Source organism: Zosterops lateralis (assembly GCF_965231275.1).
Source record: "Zosterops lateralis genome assembly, chromosome: 2".
Taxonomy (NCBI): domain Eukaryota; kingdom Metazoa; phylum Chordata; class Aves; order Passeriformes; family Zosteropidae; genus Zosterops; species Zosterops lateralis.
The window spans coordinates 51566713-51589242 of record NC_139763.1 but is presented as its reverse complement, the minus strand read 5'-3'; the positions used below and the strand labels follow the sequence as shown (position 1 = coordinate 51589242).

The following is a 22530-nucleotide window of genomic DNA, read 5'->3' as shown; positions in this document are numbered from 1 at the left end:
TAATTGTGAGAATTCCTTTGGCCTATTTTGGAAAAAATTCAAGTTGAGCTTGCTTTTTATTGGCACAGCGTTCACTTGGCAAGAAGATTACTGCAGCTAGAAAAGCAAAACTCGTTGCTTGTAAAAGATCTGGAACATCAGAAGGAACAAGTAACACAGATTTCACAAGAGGTAAATCATTATTACACAAAAATTCAAATATGTAGAAACATTGTGGAACAGCTGTTCATAAAATGAAATATTTTCTAAACAGTGTTTTTAATCTATTTGATGTTAAAGAAATGGCCTCATAATTAACCAAAACTCCATGATAGAAGTTTTCAAAGAAGTTTATATTGTGTTTTGCAACTAATATTGAAAGGAGGATTACTTTACAGGCTAAACAAGAATGTGAGCCAGACAGACAACATTTTGATTTCTGAACAGAAGAACAGCCAGCCAAGCTAGTTTGTTCTGTTTGATACTTAATTGTTCAATGAATGCATCACTTCTTCTTACACAGCTCTTCTGCTAAATCACTTTTGGAGATATTTAACAAACTGCAGCTTGAAATGTCCCAGAATTAGGGCAGACTAATTTTTTAAAAAGTCTTTAAGACTGTCTTTTAATTTTTCTCATAGGAACAAAAGGACAACTGGGTTTGCTATTAGATATTGCCACGATATATAATTTGTAGACTTACTATTTCAGGAATGTGGTTAACAGTTTGATTTTTAAAGCCACAGTAATTACAAATCAGAATTAGTACACCCAAGTATTTGACAAAGTGCAAATACTGGAATTTCTTCATATTTTTAAATTAGATGAATTTTATAAATTTCATATGTATATATGTGATTATGTAGATTATTTCAGTGAAAGGTACATGAACAGTGAAGTTTGGGGATTTTTTTAACCAATACTATAATTTGTTACATATTCTTAGGTATATCATGATAATTTCTAATTGGCTAAAACATATTCTGTCAAGTTCTTACTTGGAAGACATCAGGAAATTGGTGAATCCATTGTTATGCTTACTAATCTTCCATATCACTATTCTTTATCTTAAAATTTTCTGTGTTTCACTTCAATACATTCTTTATCCACAGTAGTTTTACACTTGCTTCTAGATTACTGATGAAATATTCAGTATCAGTGACCTTAGTTCAAATTCCTGCAACTTTCCACAGGTACATCTACAGCTCATTGTTATCCTGCCATTAAATTTTTGATCTTTTACCATATAATTGTATAGTTTAAATCACAATACAATCCAATACGAAGGTAAACATTAGGGGGTTTTGTGTAGCGTTCTAAAACTTCTCTTTACCATCTTTACGTAATGTTTACTCCAGGTTATTTTCTTGATTTTTTTTTTTTTAAATTTAAGAACAAACCATAGATCCTGTAGACTACAGCCTGCTTAGGTAGCCCATTATTATTTTTTGACTGATAGTTTGTTCAGTCATCTAGATGAAGTCTAGAACGTGGCTAAAAAGCTGATGCAAAAGTGATTTTATCAGCTTTTGGTTTGAACTTGGCTCAAATACTGCTACATACATGCAGTATTTATGATACAACCTTTTCAGCTTTTTAAAGGAGAGAGGAAAAGACCACAGTAAGTAAATAAGAGGCATTGATTCTACTTTTTTTTTATTAGAGGCATGAACAGAGCCATATTGACTCTACTTTTTTTTTTAATCAACTGAAGCTGTTATTTTAAAACCCTTGAAAATGCAAATTAGGGAAGTGTAGAGAGTGGTACCATTATTGCAGTGAAAATAGCACACAATTAGAACAGAAAAGTGAGAAGATAATGTAGTAGTTATCAATTTGAAGGTGGTATGTTTCCTTTTTTGTGTGTGTAATAACAGGTTTGGAGTTTATATTACTACGCAATTGGTAAAAGTCAATAATATCCAATGGTAATTTAGTAATAATCAAGTATTTGTGCTTTATAAGGTAAAAAATTTATAGTAGTTATACCTTTTTTTTTTGCAGCTTGACAGAGCAAATTCTTTGTTGAACCAAGCACAACAGCCATACAAATACCTCATTGAGACTGTGCAACAGAGAGATTCTCAAATAAGTCTACAGAAAGAACATATTACACAACTTGAAAAAGATGTCAGGTAATCAACATCACTGATTCTAGTTTTACTTTCTCTTAAACTGAAGGTAAAATCACTTATATTTTTATCATTAGAAAAAAAATGGTGCTATTGTCCACAAAGTTAAGATGCTAACACTTCATCATTGACCAATTCCAGTCTTCGTGCTGGAACTGTAGCGCTTGTTATTTCTCTCACAATGTCAGAAAAGGGTCCTTTAAGTTTGGAAAAGTAGCTGTGACAGGTTTAAAGTGAGTTTGGAATTGAGAAGAGCTCCCATGAAGTTGAGAAGAGTTCAGAAGAGTAAAAGAATGACACACCAGCTATACAACAGTAAAAATAAAGAAAAAAAGTCAGAGAAAAATAAGAGTAGTCCACCAGTAAAGAGTATTTCGGCCATAATTAGAGCATATGCTCTCGTAGAGACACTCTGATTTACTGCTGTATCAATCTGTCAGAGGTCTCTGAGGACCACTGAGAAACTTCCCAGCATCAGCTTGCCAGCAACTTCCCTAAAATCTGATTCCCAGGTAAGCTGTTACAAAATAATATGTCCATTGATTTTTAAGGACATTAACAGCTGAGTCCCACTGCTCTACAGAATTATTAGCATTTTAAGTATTAGGTGTCTGTGTGGTGTCTTGGTTTAGGAAAAGCAAACAGTAACTATTAGGAGACATTAATGTGATTATATTATGAAGCAATTACATGAAAAATACAGGGTTTTCCACTAATCCACTGAAGCAATTAAAATTAAAAAAACCAGGGTTCACCCTAGGTAATACTTAATCTTACATACTGTCTTACATATGTATCTATTCAGAGTGTTTTGATGGTTTGGGATAGTATTTGTTATCCGTTGAGAAATACCTAAAAATTCTTGTTATCCAAGCAAATCTATATATGAATCAATAAGTTTATAAATAAACTGAAATATTCATTCATACTTCCTGCCAAAACATCTTTCACTGGGCTTAATTTTGATACAGTAAGAATGGATGTTTTTTTAATTCCAGAATCAAGCATTTTTTAATATTTTCCTAGACTTGTTGCATTATAAGAAACATTTCAAAGATAAATTATATTTTTCCAGGAAATGAAAAATCAAGTGTTCTCTATATACAGTGTCTTGCTTTCCAATTGTGAAAAATACCAAAGAATTGGTCACAAATTTTTAGATTATGGTAATAATAATGGAATGGTTTCATTATTCACTAGGTAGTCCAAAAGTCTCTCAGAGGGAAGATAGAAAGGGAGTAAGTAGGTGAGGTCATTTCTGAAAGGGTATGTTTCATGCTTTAAAATTTAAAAGAACTTAAATTTGTTATTAACATTGATTTTCTTGAGTTAAATGGCTCATTGCCAATAATCTGTATGCTTAGATATTCTTCTTAAATTTACCCTACAAATTAAGGTACCTAAATTAGAGACTTTGGTCAACTTTCCTAAGTAGTTCAGGAAGGAAACGACATCTCCAAAATGTAATTCAGTTTTTGGGTGGGGTGAGTTATTTCCTAGAGATTCCTATTACTCTTCATTAACTGTAAAGGAAATTTTTTGCCTCTTAAATGGCCTCAGGTTAAGAAAGAAAATGGATCTGTGAGCATTCATGGTAAACATACCAGCAATACTCTACTGTGGGGAGCTTGGGTGTGCTTACCATTAGTCTGTGTTTCTGTAAATGAAAGTGTGCCCTGACAAAAAATATTGTAACAAAAAAAAAAAAAAGTAACATTTATTTTGCACATCAAATATTTTGGTAAGATTTTTTTTCCTATAGTTTCCAGTATTCCTTGTAAACAGAAAATAGCTTTTACTCCACTATCACAAATGTGCCTAGTTTCACAGGCCAGAGAAAGTCTTGGTAACAGCCTAATGCCTTAGGGTTTTTGGTGCATCTTAGTAGTCCCTAATTTTGCTATTCAGAACTCAACATTTAAAACAAAGGTCCTAAATTGTTAGTTGGTATTCCCTGGCATACATGAGAAATCATAATCTGGGATAAGATTGATCATGTTGGTCCTTTGCTTTCCCATAAGTGAGAAGAAGGTTAGAGGTAGGGATTTCTAACCAGGGAACCATTACATTCAAGAAATTTTTTGTCATGAGGATAACCTTTTGGAATCTGTTGATGACAGTTTTAAATTAAAATATCCCTTAGGTGATTTCAGATTACTCTCAGCTATTCCAGAACTGAATCAGAATGGGATTTGAGTAAATTAATGATAATCCCTACCAAATATGTGCCAAGTGAAGCTCTGCTGGATCAAAAGATTTAGCCCACTATTCCTATCCCTCTTAGTTTATTAAACAGTGTTTTGTTGGTTTGTGCTTGGAATATTTTTGAGAGGATGAGTTCACAGAATTAATGCTCCTCAAGGAGAGCCTTAAATTCTGCAGATAATGTTGGTGCTATTAGAAAAGTATTAGTGAAAACACTAAACATGGTTTATGAAACCTGGTTTCTCAGTGTCTCAGAGCTGAGGGAAAATTTTAATATTTGTAAAACCATTTCAAAATGAAATTGTTGTTTCAACAATTACATATGATTAATAGTTAATACAGCAATTCTGCCTCAGCCTTTAAACTGAGGTTTAATTTGTGCTACCGTTATGCAAGGTACATTAGTTTTTAAAATTTTAAGTACAATAATGCATTAGTTTTATTTTTAAATAGCAATTTCACAAGAACCAGCTAAAGGAAAAATAGTGCTTGAATGCTTGTTTTCAGACTTCAAAAATACTAGTGATTTTTTGGATACTTTTTTTTTAATATCATATTCGAGTAGCAGATTAGAGAGAAATTAATGTTGTGTTGATAATGCCTGCATCCTGAGAATCAAGACTGAATACTTAATTTATCCTTACAGCTGTTCCATGCTTGATCATAATTTTCCATCCTTCTTGTTTAGGGTGCTAATTCAATGATGGAGGGATTTTCTTTTCATGTTGTGTTTTTATCTCATCTGCTCATGAAGAGAGATGGTTCTGCATTATGTAAATCATGGATTCCCCAAGCAGAACAGGCACATCTGTGTTATCGATGCCAGTGTTCTCTATCACTTCCCACTTAACTTGAGTGTGGAAGGATCAGCAAGGACTTACTTGCAAGTGAATTTACTTTTTTAGTCTGAATCCATAATTACCTTCTGCATGCAGTGGCCAATAGTCTTTTTAGAACATACTCCTGGGGTGATTAGGTTCCAGCAGATTTCCCAGAATGATGAATCAGTACTTTCTTACAACTTACAAATGTTTTGCAGCAACCTGCAGCACTTTGTATTTCCATGTCTGTTGAGATGTTTGTTGGTTTTACTGGATGTCAGTTTGAGTCTGTGATGAAACAGACTGTTGTTGAATCACTGCAAGAGGAAGACAAGCACAAGGAAGGCTATCTATGACAGAAATCTCATTTTGGATGTTCTTGGGCCATATCTTCATCCATTTTTCACAAAATGGCCTAAATTCACTTATATAATTTTTTTTTTAATAGGCAACAGATGTGTTCAGGATTCTCCATGCTCATAGTTCTATTAAAGTGTCATTTCTGACAACAGTTACTTCTGCAGGAAGAGTGGGAAAGATTCAGGCAGATGATTTTGATAAAGTATTTTTGACAAGTCCTGCAGACTCGTCAGCTCAGCTGGGTTAGAGCATGGTGCTAATAATGCCAAGGTCGTGGGTTCAATCCCTGAATGGGCCATTTGTTTAAGAGTTGGACTTGAAGATCCTTGTGGGTCCCTTCCAATTCAGTATCTGCTATGATTCTTACTGCTTAGGAAAGTCTCTTCCCAGCATGGTCTTCAAAGTTCACTTTAACTAGAGCAGCTTACCTGCCTTCATCCTTAAGTGTCACACCTATAGAGCTAAAGCTGCCTTTGATATGAGCCTTCATATCAAAATGTCTTCCTTACTTGGAAGGACTATTCAAGTGGTGCTCAAGGTTGCCTGTGTCAGTAGCTGTCAGAATCACAGAGTGATTTGGATTGGAAGGAACCTTTAAAGATCATCCAGTTCCACCTCCCTACCATGGGTAGGGATATCTTCCGTTAGATCAGATTGCTCAAAGCCACATTCAACTTCTCACTGAAAGGAGAGAAACAGTCAGAATACTTACAAGACAGAATTAAAGTCTTAAAGTAGTATATCCAGCAGAGCTGGACATGCTTTTTTGTTTTGCTGAGGAGTGTGTCTGTTCTGGACATGTTTCACACAGCTCTGTGGGTCTTTAGCCATACCTTCATAAGAGCTGCAGAGCTGTTGTGGTTGGGGTAAATGCTTAGCTGGGCTGCTGCCATTGCTGTGATTTGCATGAACAACTTGGGGACCCACTGCCAGGTTATTAAAGGCATGCTGATATTCACACTGGTGAGATTTAAGTATGAAGGCACAAGCCTATTACCACTCAAAGAGAAGGAGAGGTTGTTTAGGAGTAATGGAGGCTCTGTCCAGTGTTGCCCACATACAGTGTTCACTCCCACTCTCATTCCTATCCCTCCAGGATTCTCCCAAGCAGGCCATGGGCTGTGCTGACACTTGGCCTCAAACTGAATTTGGCTCTGGGAGCAGAACATTTCATGGGCTTCTGAACTGAGCCATGCACCTGCAGATATGTTTTGGATACAAAACCTTAGTCTTGAGTCACAGGGCATCTGCAAGATTAATTTACAGGTGGTCTACATATCTCAAAATACTCTGTTAAGTAACTACTTATTTATATTAGACCAAATAGCACTCTTCTTAATAAAAGTAAATAGTGATGGTTAATAAGAGCAGTGCTGTGTGTGAGGATGACTCCTTGCTGCTATAAAGAAATCTCTCTAGCTTACAGTTCTTTAGCCAGAAATGAAAATATCACATTTAGCACTCCTTTTGAAAAGAAATGCTTGTAACCATGTCATGCTGTGGGAAAACAAATCTCTAACTTTCATTCTTATATGTGTAGTGAAGTAATTGTAGTTTTAGTACATAATTTTCTGCTAAAAACATCTAGGTTTATAAATAACTGGAGATGTTAAAAGGACTTCATTCATAAAGAGAGGGTAGTTATTTTAAATGCAGCTACTCAAATTTCTCAGTACCAATAGCTGGTTTTAAAAGAGGTTCACTTACCCAAAAGCACTACTCAAAAGCCTTAACTGTGTGGCAAATCCAGAAGCCATATAAGGATTTTGCTCACTAAGAAGCTTTGTACTGAAATGTTCCTTACCTAAACATTTTGGGTTCTCTAATTGACATCCAAACATAAAGCTCAGCATAGAGTGTTAGATGAGTTTTTCTCTTCAAAGAATGGGCAATGAGCTTTTTATGAGAACATTACCATTCTGTGAAATGTACACCATCTATTCCAATAGTACTGCAGCTTACCAGAGAAATGCTCCAAGCATTTGTAGGAATATGTTCTTTTTTATACATTTTCTGATCTGTAATACAACTTTTTAAAAGTTGATTTTTTTTTTTATAGTTTGAAAAAGTAATTTTAATTTGGACACTTCATGTATAGGTTTTTAAACCTGAAGTATTCCAATGAAAATCATTAAGCTATACTCTCCTAAATCTGTTTAAAAATCTGAGCTGTGGTTATTTAGCTGCACAATGAGAGATCACTGATTTCACATGTTTTCTCTCTTGTAAGGAACTTTTGTTTGCAAAACATCTTATACCTCCCTTTGTAACTATGTGACTTAAGAACACAAGTTGACCTAGACTAATAATTAACTGCCTATTTTGAACTATTCATCTGTAATTTGCAGACAAGGGATAGCTTCACTATATGGCTATATTATATATTCAGGGTTTTTGTACAAAACTTTTATTTATACTATTTGTATTGTTAAATGGTAATACTGTATCTGAATATAAAATGCAAAACAAAAAATTCAATATTGGATTATTCAGCTTCATGCTGTAAGGGCAAATTAACAGAAAGGCACAATCCATTTCTTACAGAATCTGGAGTACACAGTTCACTGAAAAAGAAACATACTTTTTTTTTTTCAAACTGAATAGCTGTAATAATAAAATCAAGCACTATATAAATCCATGTTTATTTTATATGTCCAGCATAAACATATTATTCAGAGTATCTAATAATAGAAGCTTCTGAACAGGATAGTAACTAGTATATTTACACTTAAGCATTAAAATGGTTTTGTTGCCCAAATTGAAGAGTTTATAAGGCTGAAACTAGGAAATGTTAGTATCTGTTCTCTAGAAAAATCATGTTACCTAAAAATGTGTTAGATACAATATCCAAGCTAACTTGGCTTTAGATCCCGAGTGAAGCAAGACAAAACAAGCCAGTGGTTGCTATGAGCAATGTGTATGCATATGACAAGTGTATGTTATGGTAAGCCTGCATTCCTGGTACTTGGATTCATACCTGGCTAGGCTTTAAAAGCATGATGGAATGAAACTGGATGTCCTCCCAGACAACTTGGTTTCTTCTAGAAAAACACACAGAAAAAGCAGGACCTGCACTGCTTTTCAGTTAGTTCTCTAACCTGGACTTTCAGGGCTGCAGTTCTATGACATCTCACAACGGGCACCTTCTCCACATTCAGGGTGAGGCCATCAGTGACTGCTATGGAGCACATCATGATCCCATCTTTTTAGATGAAAGTTACAACCCTTGAGCTCCAGTGAGAGAAGCTGGTTTCCCTAGACTCAAAGACTGTGGTTTCAGAATCATAGCGAGACACTTGAGGCACTCCATCACCAAATGGAGCAGCTCATACTTGCCTTCAGCTGTAGGTCTCCACTGTGCATGGCAAATCAAGTTATTTTGGTGATCCATGTGAAAGATAACCTCTGAAAAGATTCCAGTGTCCATCCAGATCAGTGAAGGGACCTTCTTATGTGGTGACAAATTGTCTAGTACCAACAGAAAGAGTAGGTTACCAGGTTGTGGCAAGGGAAGGATAATCCTTCCACAGTTCTCACTTACGTCAGCTAAAACAAATTGTAAAGCTGCTTTCTGATTTGTCACACTGGACTAGGTTAAACTACTCTTCAGTGGGAGTAAGGTAGGTTAAAGCTGGAACCTCTTCACATCCTCTTCATATACAAGATGCTGGTTCAGAACATTTTAAAACCCAGGACTGAAACCATCAGTCTTCTTCCCAAGGTGGAACTTTTGTTTGTATTTCTGTTTAACCTTGTCATATATTATCATTCTGTCTGGTAACTGCTTTCTCACTCTGTTAAATGTGTATATGCCTCTTGCAGTATTCTTTCATGAGTACATGAATTATTCCCTTCTTTCTGCAATGATGAAAAAGCACAAGTATTGCAAAACTACAAAATCTAGTCTGCACATGCTAATTCTGTAGCAATGTGCTTGACAGAAAACACATCAAGTTCTACTGAATGATATAGTAGTCTATGTCCTATATATGACTATAAACAAAGAAAATTAAAACTGCACTACATAGATCACTCATGTCATATTATTTCAGAAGGTATAAGCAGTATAACTAGAATAGGTTCTGTTCTATAGATGAAACTGAACTTCAAACATGAACTTCTGGTTCAGTCATGAACACTGATGTTTATGCTTACTCAGTATGCTAGTTAAGTCATAGAGAAACTTGTATTATTGCTTCTCTAATAAGTTTGTGAACCTGTGGAAGGATTAGTGTATGTTCTTAGGAAATACAGAAATCCAAGAAAAAGTGACATGTAAGTTACAACACATGAACCCAAGAAAAGAAGGTTACAGCAATTTAATCTTAATTAAAAATGTGACAGAAAATAAAACTCTTGAAAATATTTAAATATTTTATAGGTTTTTAAAATGTTAGTACTTTCTTTTAAATAGTTGAAAAAACTGAGCAATTTGGCAAAAGGATACATTTTTTTCTGAGAATTAATAAATGCCTAGAAGGAATTGACAGTTATAATTTACAATACAGAGCTTGTAAGGAACTGCCAGAAAATCTCTGGGGCAAAAGATGATGTTGCTTATTTGAAACAAGCAGATGATACAAGGCCAATTAAAGATTGTTTATTTTGATCATTTCTGGATCAAATATTGGAAATACTAAATAATTTGTGTTTGCAACATATGTAATTGCTTCATTTATAGCATTTTAATATATTTGCTTTCGAACTCCTGACCTGTTGGCAGTATTACATATTTGCATTCCGTATGCAGAGTTGCATTTTTCATAGTTGTTGATTTATGTTGCCATTTATATTGTACAACCTATTTAGTTAAGTCAATGTAATGGCATATATAATGTCTTCCAAGAAAATTTCTATGGCTGTTTTAACAAATTAGATTATTTATTGATATTATGCATGCATTAGTCTAAAATTTGGTGTTAGAAATTGATGCTGAGGCTAAATAGGAAAATAAGTTTAATTATTATAGAACTGCTACCTGAAATCACAATGTGTATGCTTAACATTTCAAATATTCATGTTCTATAACTATGAAGACAAAGGATGATTAAAGTTAAACTTTACATCCTGCTATAATGGCATGCCTTCATGCTAAATCAGTTTTCATACTTGGTTCAACAATCTTGATCCCATGCATTATCCTGGAATAAAAAAAATAAAAGTAACAAAAATACTTTTACAATTTCTGCAGAAACTACACAGCTAAAGGGGGAAGAGCTGGATGTTTTTCTTCCTTGTATTTGCTATTTTCAGGATTCTAAATACAGTAGTATAAAAAGAGTTCATACAGTGTGCTACTACCAGTGACTAAATACAACAAAGAAATCAACATTTTGATACAGAAGTGTAGGTATAAGGAGACTTACTTTGCATATAAAATAATCTCATTTTGCCTAGAAAAAACCAAGAAATGATAATAGAAAATTCTGATCATTTAAATTGCCCTTCAGAGAAAAAAAAAAAAAAAAAGAAAAAAAAAAAAGAAAAAAGCATTTTATGAAGACTTTGAATGTTTTTCTGTTAGACTAAAATAAGATGTTGTGTGTATCGGTACATTTGGGCCCATTTATAAAAATTTCAGTGCTTGAATATTAGAGAAGGATAATTTGATGCAATTACTTGAGCAGATTTTTATTGTTGCTAGTATTTAGCTTTAGAAAATGCATGTTTCAGCCAGAACACAAGATTAAAAGAGATTATCTGTTGCTATTACTGCATTTCCTATCCTCTTTTTCCCAGTCTTTTAAATAAAGAAAAGACAGCTTTGCTGCGTGTCAAGAATCAAATGGCAGCAGATTTGGAGAGACTTCTAAATGACCGTGAGGTAATCTTCCTCTTTTAGCATTACTACCATAAGAGCACATTTGTGCTACTGGCCCTTAAACTATGAAGAAAAAAAATGGTTTACTTTGGTTTGATGTGTTGGGGTTTTCTTGTCTGTGTCATTTTTAGGAACACAGGTGATCGTGTCTCTTGGGTACTGGGGAGGGTCTCAGTTGTTATCTGATGATTTATTGTCTCTGTACTTTCTCTTTTTTTTGCCTTAAACAGTGTTTGGCAATTGCAAGCATTTAACAAGAATCTAGATAAAGACAGTGAAATTGATATACATGTAATCTGCAAGGTCTACATGTGCCACAGTATGCTTCGAGATCTCTCTGTGCTCCCCAATCCTCGTAGCCAAACATTGGACCAACGCATTGTTCAATTCATTTCCCATACACTCTTCTGAATTCATTTTCAACTCCAGCATAGGGGTTAGGGAGAGAAAAGAAGATGATAGTTACACAGGTTTCCAAGGAGAGTTGGGGTCCTTTTAATGTATTTACCTGATTTTCATCTGAGCAAGAATCAGGGTGCTACTGGACTGGCATACACTCTCAGATCTAAAAGTATGCAAAATTGTGCCATTTAAGGAACTCTAAAGGCTCTTGTCAAGATTTTTATCTAAACAATCTTAAGAGATGAATATGTCAAGGTGTATGAGAGAAAATCAGCTTAAATGCCTGAAACAAAGGATGAAAATAAATGACGTTTACTGGAGGAATCTGAGAATGTGAATAATATCACAGAATTTTCTCAAGCTAAAAAGTACTGAAGATACAAAACCAAAAGCTGACCTGAGCAGCTATTAAATCTTGTCCCAGAGCTGCTTAGTGATTTAGCAAGAATTTGCAGAGAAAATACATTAACAAATCAGGAATTATGAATATGAGAAAAAACAAATTATAGATACAAAATGATGGGACCTAACTACTCACTTTCCTGTTCAGAAGGTGATTGTAGAGTTAGATCAATAGTTCTCTGACAACATCTTTCTTTTCTCTTACTGGTAAGGAAAAAGATGGAGAGACTCCTTTTGAGGAAACTATAACTCTCCTAAATTATGCTGTCAGAGGTTGGATTGTCATTCATTTTAATACATTATATTCATGGAAAACTGACTATCCATCCCATGAAGTCTCAGTCCACCTCCAAAATTGTTTTCCCTCATCTGCTTTTCATGCTATTCCTCACATTCCCTTCTTAGATCAGTAAAGTAAAATCCATGTCATTAATTGGTCCAAACTAATTCTTCTCCCAAGCACTAAAAAAACTTCTTTTTGTTAGAACCAAAACAAAACAGTTTCACTGACAGCAGAGTCCAACTGAACGTCAACTTCAATGAAAACTGCTATTTTTTTTGCTGAGTCCCAAGCCAAACTAATCTATGATTTAAACATTTCTAGATAGTTTATAAACCTTACCATTATATTCATGCTTTATTATAGCCTTATATTAATGAGATGAAAAATACTCTGAGGAAACATGACATAATTGTATAAACATGTAATGTTTTTTCCAATATGAGAGGCCCTTGGCCTAATTTCAAATTAATTTCTTTCAAAATATCCTGTTCCTACTCTTTCTTTCCCAAGCAGGGGTGCTGCCAACTGGTTAGGCTTGCAAAGTAGTCACACCTTGGGTGCCTAGTTGTAGTAGTTTTTGTAGTAGTTTCATATCAATGAGCATGCATTGCAGCTGATTAAAAACAGTAGGAAGTGATAAAAGAAAATTTTACCATGTTTTCTAAGGAAATGATAACATTTCTAACTTAAAACTGTGCAACATTGTTTCCACTAAAAAATCCACACTGTATTAGTCGTTGTAAGTACCCTCATAAACTATTCCTGACATGCAACAGTTTGCTCTGTCGTGTCATTTCACCATTTCAAATTTTAAACTGTGTTAAATGATCAAGAAAGGCTGGCAGAGGAAGACTTGAGTGAAAAAGAAAAGCAAATGCTTGAGTCTGAAACAGACTTCTTTGCTGTTCTTTATACCCTGAAAGGCAGTTATCTCATGTATTGAAATCTTTGCACAGGATAGTGAGTTAGTCTTTGACTATCACTTTTTTGCCATCTTAATAAAAGATTTAAATTTGCAGTAACATCACAATTTTCCAGTAATTATCCTTGCTGACAGAAATAAGGAATTCAGATTTTCTCACTTCAGGTTAGTAGAGAGGTAACTGCATTTAAACAGTTTGCAATTTTAAATAAAACTGACACACAACCTGTAAATAGAGATTCATACAATTTGAAAAAAAAAAAAAAGATTAATTACAAGTTTACGTGTTGGGTACGTGCTATCATGTAACAGGGTTACGCTCAGCCTTGTTCAGTCATTGCACATACTTAACTGTCATGTCTTGTTAGGAATTACCTTGTTGCTCTCATGTTTGCAAGTAAAAACATTAGAATTCTTGAATAGATAAACCAAAGATATTCATAGTTAAGATAAAATGAAGCTTAGGTATGTTAAAAGTAAATGCTAAAATACAAGCAAAATGCCAAAACAATGTTAATGCTGTCTTCCAGCAACATGTTTCAATAGCTGTACAGTTCTGACTTAAGGTATTCCAGCCTGTGTGGTCTCAGATTCTATTAACTCTTTTTAATGGAATGTTAGAGTTTGAGGGGTTGGAAATTTTTTTTATTTTTATCTCTTTTTGATATCAGCTGCATTCATAATGCTGCTTTGGAGACAATTACAGCATTTTATACACTTTTTAAATAAAGAACTTACATTCATGATTAATCTTCTCTTTTCACAGATTTTAATTTTAGAAGAAGAAAGTTGAAAGTTCTGCTTTGAATCTTGGAAGAACTTATGTAGGATTCTTACATGAGCTTTTTCATTACAGGAAAAAATTACACTAACTGTTAATGTCATAAAATAGTTCATTATTTCAAATTATATAGACATCTAATTTGATGATGAATCTTATGTTTTGCTGTAGGAAATCAAAGTGAAAGCTAGTTATTTGATTATGCAAAGCTTTAAAAGCTTCTGTCCACCCATGAAGGAGAAGAAAGGAAGACTGAGATTTTTTTCAGACTATATTTTTGGCCCAGATTCTGAATTGTTTCTTGGCCTGCTGCTTCCTTTTTTTTGTCTGTATTAATTAGTAAATTAATGTAGAAAACCTTTTAATCTAGTTTTGCATTTAGATCACTGAGAAGCAGCTGGTAAGATAAAATTTCTTGTGTACTTCATGCAGTTAAATGCAGACTTTCCTATTAGGGGGAGTTGAGTGGCATAATTGTGAATGGTCGGTATCTAGGATGATGCTGAGATCATGCTGGAGGTTCATAATAAAGCCTTCCCAGTGCCCCTTGTCTTCTTTGAGCTCTCAGAAGGGTCTGGGGTGCACAGTATTCTGATGCCATTTGTACACCCCTTAGTACAAGACAGCAAGTTAATGCAGCCAGATTTTTCAGTTGATTTTAGAATAAGATATTTTGCATGTTTTGACAAGGCATTATTATTTAATTGTTTTTTCAGATCCATCATAAAAGCATAAAATATTGTTTGGAGGAACAATGGGGTCTCCCAATAATAACCTTCCAGTAAATAATGTGAGGTTTTTTTAAAAAGGGATATTTCAGATCTCCAGATTCAATTTTTTTTTGGCATTATTATTTGTAGTCTCCATTCTCATTTTAATCAGCTGAACTTTACACTGTTGACACTCAAATAACCAAACCACACCAACCCCAACTTATAGTTTTGATTCTTCCCACTAACTAATTGACTGCATGACCTACCTCCGTCTTCGAAACTTACTGCCCACGTATCTTTGTATAGTCAGGAAAGAACGAGTAAGAAAAATGTTTCTTCAAAGCATAAATCCAGATGAACTTAAACATCATGAGTTGACCCAACAGCTATAACACTGCCTTACCCCTTTGCTCCTGATTCTCCTCCTCCCCATCTCCTCCTGTTGCACCACGTCTGACACACTTCTAATGCTGCAGCAGGACCATTCAAATCACTAAACAGAAACCTAACCTGGCCAACAAAAACCTCTACAAAAGTGTATTGCTGTCTGCTAAGTTGGCAGTTTGAATGATCTTTGGAAAGAGTCCAGCAAAGGAAAAAAGCCAAGTAAAAATATTTATATGTCAATATTACTTACCTGTGATAAAGAGGGCATTTTGTGTCCGAAACTGTATAGAATACCAGCTTCTGTACCATCCTTTATCTGCATCCAAAGATTATCCTTTTGTGCATATAAAGGGGTCTATAATTTAAAGGCACTGAAATGCAGTTCTTTTTTAAATGCTAAAGTGCGATGAATCTACCAGATCTTTTTGGTGAAGCTCTTGATACATGATTCCTTTTATCTAGCTTGTTGGTTTGGTTGTTTGGTTTTTTTTTTCTTTCCAACGGTCAGCCTTTGGCTAAAAGAAATATTTACTATGAGCTCTGTGATCCTGGCAATTCAATTGCCTTTCATGCTTGCTGCAGTTGTTAGTATTTTGTAACATCAGAAGTGCAATTCTAGCCTTTATCCCTTGGCTTTCTAACTTCAGATGAAAACTTGGAAGGGCAGTCTGTCAGCACTCAGATGTTTGGCAAGAAGTTTTAGTAATAATTTCCTGAGGTTACATTTAAGATGTTATAAATTTGCTATGCTTTGATGTATAGCATTGTACTATTTCTTCAGAAATTTAAGACGCAGATATGTCATAATAAAGAAAACCAATAATGTGCATAATTAAATCTATTTTAGCTTTTCCAATTCAAACAGAGTGTAGAAACTGAGTTCTAAAATCTTGAAAATTAACTAGCTAGGGTTATATTTTTAATGTGAAGTTCATAATCCATTGGGTTTTGGGGAAAAAAAAAAACCAGCAGAGCAAGTAGAACAAATGGAGTTCTTTTTATGTTTCAAATAGAAATACTGTAGGAGACCTTAAAACAAAAAATGATACAGTGGTGTAAGAGACACCAATAGAAGACTTCAATTGGTGTTCCTTCAAGTCCTAAGATCAGATTCTGTTTGTATGAATATTTCATTTACAATATATTTTTAACTGCTTGAAATCACCGGTATGTGATGCAATCTGACAGTACAGTAATTTTTAACGTGAGAAAGTAAAACTAATACTATTAAATCATTTTCATAAGCAATAGAAGGGTAACATTTATGACATAAATGGTGCAAATTCGGGCTCTTTACAATAGCCATTAATTTCCTACAGTGCAATTGTTTATGCAGACATGATTCATTATCAGCCCATGAATATTATACACCAGGTAAGAAGATATGACAACCTGCTGATATATTATCTGCTTTATACATCTGTGCACTCACCATACATTAGCAGCTGTGCATACAAGTGATAGAATGTAAACTTGCTGAACTAGTCACCTGCCTTATTGACACATTCATGTGTTACTGTGCCAAAGCTCTTCAAGTGAAGTTAGCAACCAGAAACCAGGCTCTGGCTGTCTGCTAGGGGACAAAGTAGAAAACATGTAGTAGTAGTTTAAATAAACCTGGTTGATATCAATCAGTTAAATGGCTACAGACACATGGAGTTTGATTGCTATTTGTTTACTTAAATCCAGTTAGCTTATGTCAGTAAATTGCTGTGTCACTCAAATTGAGTGTTAAATCTGTCTAAATATGTGTACCTGAATTGGTAGGAATCTTCAACTAGATCGGTTAACCATTGCAAGCTCTTATTCTATTTAAAACATATTAAAGTATAAAAAATTCTTAGTGAGCTGTTTGTGCTGAAAATAGTCTACCAGGTTAATATTAAAATGCTAATTGCCTGAGTGACTGTTACATTGAACTTACTTTCAATTGGCAGGTGAGGAGCATTCCACATGTGACGTATAACTCAGCATTTATGAGTAAACCTAAAGCTTTTCCTTTAAAACCATGTAACTCTTTCCCCTTCCCAGGTTTTCACAGTTTCTTATCAATATGTCAAAATAATCCTATTTATTAACTGAATATTTTTGTGGCTTTCACCACTGTAACTGAATACCTGTCTCACAAATATTATACCCACAAGTTAAGCAGAAAACTATTACTGTCCCTGTTTTGCAGAAGCAATAATCAATATAAAAGAAATGGTACTTTGTCCAAAACTTCCTCGTTTGTGGAAGAGGTTAAGAGTTCACGTGTCTTAATGCAGTATCTCACTCACAGCTATTTTTTGCTTCTTACATGTTTCAGTTCAAAAGTCTGAAAAGAAAATCTCCTTAGTGTTTATTTTTCCTAACGAGACACAAATTAACTCTTCTCTAAGTCATCTTCTTATATAGGAACAGATTGCATTTTGGAAGTGCTTTCACAAACAATTACATTTTCACTTTGTATCATTCTTAGCATTTACATTCACTTTTTAATCAATGTCTCCTGAAAAAGGCTACTTTCCAGTGTACTGCCAGTCTCTCAAAGATTAAATTTTAAAAACTTAAAGTGTAAATTTAAAGAAGTGTTTATTTAATCTGTAAGGTGGATATTTTGTATTTTTTATATTTTCCTGGGGGAAAACAAAAGATAAATTTCACAACAGGCTGGAGGTCTTACATGAGTGAGATTAAAGGTCTATCTTGTTTTGTCCAAGCAAACAGAGGACATAGTGGGATGTAAGAAAAGGAGATAAGCATAAAGCAGTATTGTGTAGGTAATAAGTAAGCACAGAGAAGAAGACAGAATGGGTGAAAAAGATGAAGTTAAGAACAGAAAATAGTTATTTCATTATCTTTAAAATGTAAAAAATCTGAGTTATGTTTTAATTTTTGATAAATGGTTACCAAATGCATTTTCAAACTATGTTTAAGATTAGAGAGAGCCCAGGTGATCAAGAGGAGAAACGCATATTAGAATATGCATAGTTTGTGAAGGGCTCTAAGCATTTTTTCAGAGCTCTATAAGCTATCAGGCGAAGATTTCCAAGGATTTAGATAAATGTTTATGAATGTTAGAATTGAAACATGGCCATATGAATTTCAGAATTCCATTACATTGTTCCAAAATTTTAATGTTCACAGTGTTTGAGAATCTAGTAGTCTCTGTGCTTGCATTCATCTTAAGTCAGTATCCTGCACAAAATCCTAGTACTTCTCAATAGTTATTCTGGTTTTTTGCCCACAAGGGTGAAAGAAAAGTCAGATGTTTTTATTCTTTTTTTTCTTCTTTTGTGGAAATGCAAGGTGTCCTGAAGTATCCCTGCTTTACCTTACTTTGACCATTCCACTCTATACTACTAGGTTTGCCATTCTTACTTTCATATTGCCTTTGGGGACTGCCCCTCACTGCTAAATTCTCTGTGCCCAGATTTTAATTCCATCATAGCAATGACCTTGAGAATTCCAGATGAGTTTTCAGCATTTCATTATTAGTCATACTTTAAAGTCTGGCTAATACTATCTTTAGCTGTAATGAAGTTACGCTGAAGAAGATTGACTAGGAGTAACCTAGGACAGAAAGCCAATATGTTTGATTTAGGAACCTGGAGGGTAGCAACAGCTGCCATCTGCAAAAAAACAGAGGTGGAGAGAAGTTCAGACACTCATAAAAAGCTTTGGAGTCGTAAGGGGGAGGGCAGTACGTGTTTAATCAGGGATGGAAGCTTAGTGGATAAAAAGAGAAAACTGCTTTGTTGGGGAGAGGGGAAGGAAGGGGTATCTGCAGGGGTTGGGAAGACATGAATGAAAAGATGTGATTGGTAACAGGTGCCTTCAAACAATCTCTATCTCTGCCTCTTCCTCCTCTTTTCTGTGTAAAAAGATAGTACATGATAATGTCAAAATTATTTGTGTTTCTAAAGTGAATGACTTCCTGCTCATCTATGTGCTGCAACTTGTTTTATATTAAAAAAAATGCTGATGTACAATGCTTAGCACTCTTTTTAAATGTTAAGCCACAGAGTAATTATCATTTTTCTTACGCTACGTTTATGTTCCAAGATTCTAGTTTCTATTAATGTTCTGCATGTTTTCTAAGTAGATTACAGGGACATTTCTGCATCACAAGTAAGCCCCAGAGCTATTCTCAGCTTTAAGCTTGGAGAAACAAAGTGACATTTACATTGCTAAACGAGTGTAGAGAAGCTTCTGGCTCATTTTTTACAAAGAAAAATATGCTCCTAAGCAGTATTTCTCATCTTTTTGTTATCTATTTTGTTGCTATCAAGCTTTAATAAAAATTGAATTCCAAATAGTACTGAATTTAGGAAGAGGAAGGATTTAACAGCACTGATTCTTTTCTTTGAGCTGTATTCAGAATGTGTTCCTATTTTTCATATATATTCTTGCAAGAATTATCTTTCTATTCACAGTGGTATACAGTAAGCAGTTGTATACTAAATAGGAGGTTTCATAGGCAAAATGCAACATATATATGGATTGTGGGATGGAATTGGCATGTGTATTTTAAATTATATGGTTTTGAGAGAGCTGGAATCAGAGATAAACTTTTAAACAAGAAATTGTTAATTGTTGATTAGTCTGAAATTGTACAGATTTTCTCAACATGTATCCCATGTTAAATTTTTTTCCCTATATTGGCTATGTATATTTCTGTCTCATTCTACTACATACCCAGCTGTGTAAAATTTTACTTTTGTTCATTTAATGCTAGCATTTGACTATTACCAAGTGGAAAGTAAATTTACGTATTCTGTAAGAAATAACAAAGACAGGGAGAATTAAACTAGAATATTACCATCTCAGAAAATACAGTAACTTTTACATAATAATTTATGAAAATAAGGCTGTTTTAACTCGTTAGCATGTTGGCATCCATTTCCTGTTAGGTGAACTTACTTAAGAAAACATACTTTTTATTAAATGTTGAGTAAATCAATGGCACAATGGCTCAGATTTAAAAAAAAAAAAAAGCACAAAAAGAGTATTTGGAGAATTAGTCCTAGTTACAATTAAAAATATATTTCTGATCTACTTTACAAAAGTGAAAAAACCTTAAGAATTTGACATGCTAGTTCTGAATATGAGAGAAATTATTTCCTGTTTTTGTTCAGAAGTTAGAAAGATTAAACTCTCAAGAACAAATTTAAGATACAGCTGAAATAGGCAGAGATTTTTATGTAGCTAAAAAGACAGAAGCTGTATTCTGCAGAGCTGTTCCCTGCAGTCTCTTTCATTTTATTGTTGCCAGTTCTAAGGTGTTCACTTTATAAAACTGGAAGTAGTTTCTAGATCCATATAGTCAGAGATCTGTCAGTTCATTTTAAGTTTTTCATATGCACTGGGATATAGATAACTAGTGAATTAAGCGTAGTGCAGAGAAGCTATCAAGATCCTGCATATGGTCTGGCATCTTTCCACCACCTGTTATCAGGTTCATTTGTTTGATAGGGACATTTCATACTGTCTTCCAGTTTCCAGCTTTACAATGTGTATCCATGTGCCTTAGATGACCATATGTGTAATTCTCACACTGGAATTCTTGCTGACTTCTTATATTTCCAGCACAGCTGCAATTAGGGCACAACTATGTCAAATACATTCTGCCTTTCTTGAAGGATTGAACAATGTCTTGTGATGTTTTCTTGATTTCATTAGGTGGTTGTTAAAATCTTCTTTGAGCTCTCTTATGGACGTAGATTCTACTCATGATAGGCACAAGCTCAAGGAGTTCCACTGTTGAAGCTAAGTTTGCACCAGTTGTGCCACTGCTTCCTGTCCATCTGCAGTCTTAAACAAGGGAATGGATTGACTAACCATTTGCTTCATTTTGCTGCCATGTCAAAATGGCGCTTCTGCGGTGTCTTTCTACTATTTCACAACTTTTCGTCATTGATGTTACTGTCCAGTGTTGTGAATTTGTGCTAATGGTGTTGGTCTTTTTTCCAATTCCAGCCAAAAAAGGGAACAGATAATTCATTTCAGGCTATAGGCTGTCTTCTGCAGCATGTCTCTAGCAGAAATAAAACAAACCCTGAAGGATAGTTCTACAATAGTTCTTTGTGCAAATTGTCAGCACTTCCAAAGAGGAGACATTGTAGGTACTACTTTTGCTTGAGAGTGTCATTCCTTGATAATGACACATATGTCTCCTTTCTCTAGTGCACTCCAAAGTTTGAGTACCATACTCAAACTTCACAGTGCTGTATGCAAGTCATTGCATTTGTTTAAAGGTGGAACCAGGTTCTGTTTCAGTCATCTAGTCTGTTGTTGTACAGAAACAGTTTATGCCAGGAATCCATACAGTAAGCTTCGTTTGTTTACCTCCATTTTAACTGGTGAACTCCAGTGCTGTCAAAGAGTGCTGCCAGTGTAAAGATCATCTAAGAAGTTGTTTGTCAAGTGACAAAGTGGCAGAGATGAATCTTGCCTAATTTTAAAAATACATCATGTAAGTATCTACATCTGAAAATCATCTAGGAATTTGCAGTCAGAAAAAAGAAATAGGCACTATTATTATTTATAGCCTCATTAAAAATAAGCAAAATTATTATTACTTTCGAATTTCTCACCAACAGCAATATAGAGGAATCAAACAAGCTAATTTCCCTAGTTTTAAGTGTTATTACTGAAGATATCTAAAAATGCATGTGAGGAAATCCAATCAAGTCTCCAGCCACATGTTCAAAGCCAAACTGGAATCAGCATTCTCACAAAGATCCCTCTCCACCTTAGTATTACTAATTAAATGATACAACTTTATTTATAATACACCTTTACTTTCACAAAAGTTACAGTAGGAGTCTAAGAAGGATCCAAGTAAGGAACTGCACAGGACTTCATAGAGAGCAATGTCCTTAGCATTTTCTCTACCATCACCTGATATGCCCATTAAGCTTGATCCTAGTGAACACCTTGAGGCAGACAACTGTGAAGATGGTTCCTTCTGAGCCACCCAGCCCTGCCTTTTTCCAGATTAAAATAATTTTCCCTCAAGAAGGAGATATAGAAAGTAAATTTTTTTTCTCTGAATCCTCTCTTGGACATTTGTATATTGAACGTGAATTTTTAATTCTTCAGAGACTGAGAAATCGTTCCAGGATGTGCTCTTTACAGAACACTACCAAATGGGTATAACATTCTTAAATGCTGGCTTAAGTTTCTCAAATCACTATTTTTTAACAAACCCATACCTTCAATTTCTGAACTCTGTTTTTCCCTGTGCAGACTTGTTTGAAGACTACAATAGCTGAATAACTAAGAGGAAGCATGCATGTGAAGACAGATTGTGCTCACTTGCCATGAACATGTTTTTC

The 22530-nt window shown here is 34.5% G+C and overlaps 1 protein-coding gene across 3 annotated transcripts in view; it reads left to right on the top strand.

Moving 5' to 3' along the window:
* The window catches only part of PIBF1 (progesterone immunomodulatory binding factor 1), a 105884-nt gene that overhangs the window by 73243 nt on the left and 10111 nt on the right, over window positions 1-22530 (top strand). Inside the window, exons 14-17 of one of the 3 annotated variants that reach the window (XM_083885089.1) lie at window positions 69-171; window positions 1984-2114; window positions 11237-11321; window positions 11549-11629. In XM_083885089.1, the coding sequence (XP_083741215.1) occupies window positions 69-171; window positions 1984-2114; window positions 11237-11321; window positions 11549-11572 (343 nt within the window). In that variant the 3' untranslated portion in view covers window positions 11573-11629. Of the gene's footprint in view, window positions 1-68; window positions 172-1983; window positions 2115-11236; window positions 11322-11548; window positions 11630-22530 lie in introns of those variants that run through there. The other 2 variants (XM_083885088.1, XM_083885090.1) reach the window with 2 other exon arrangements.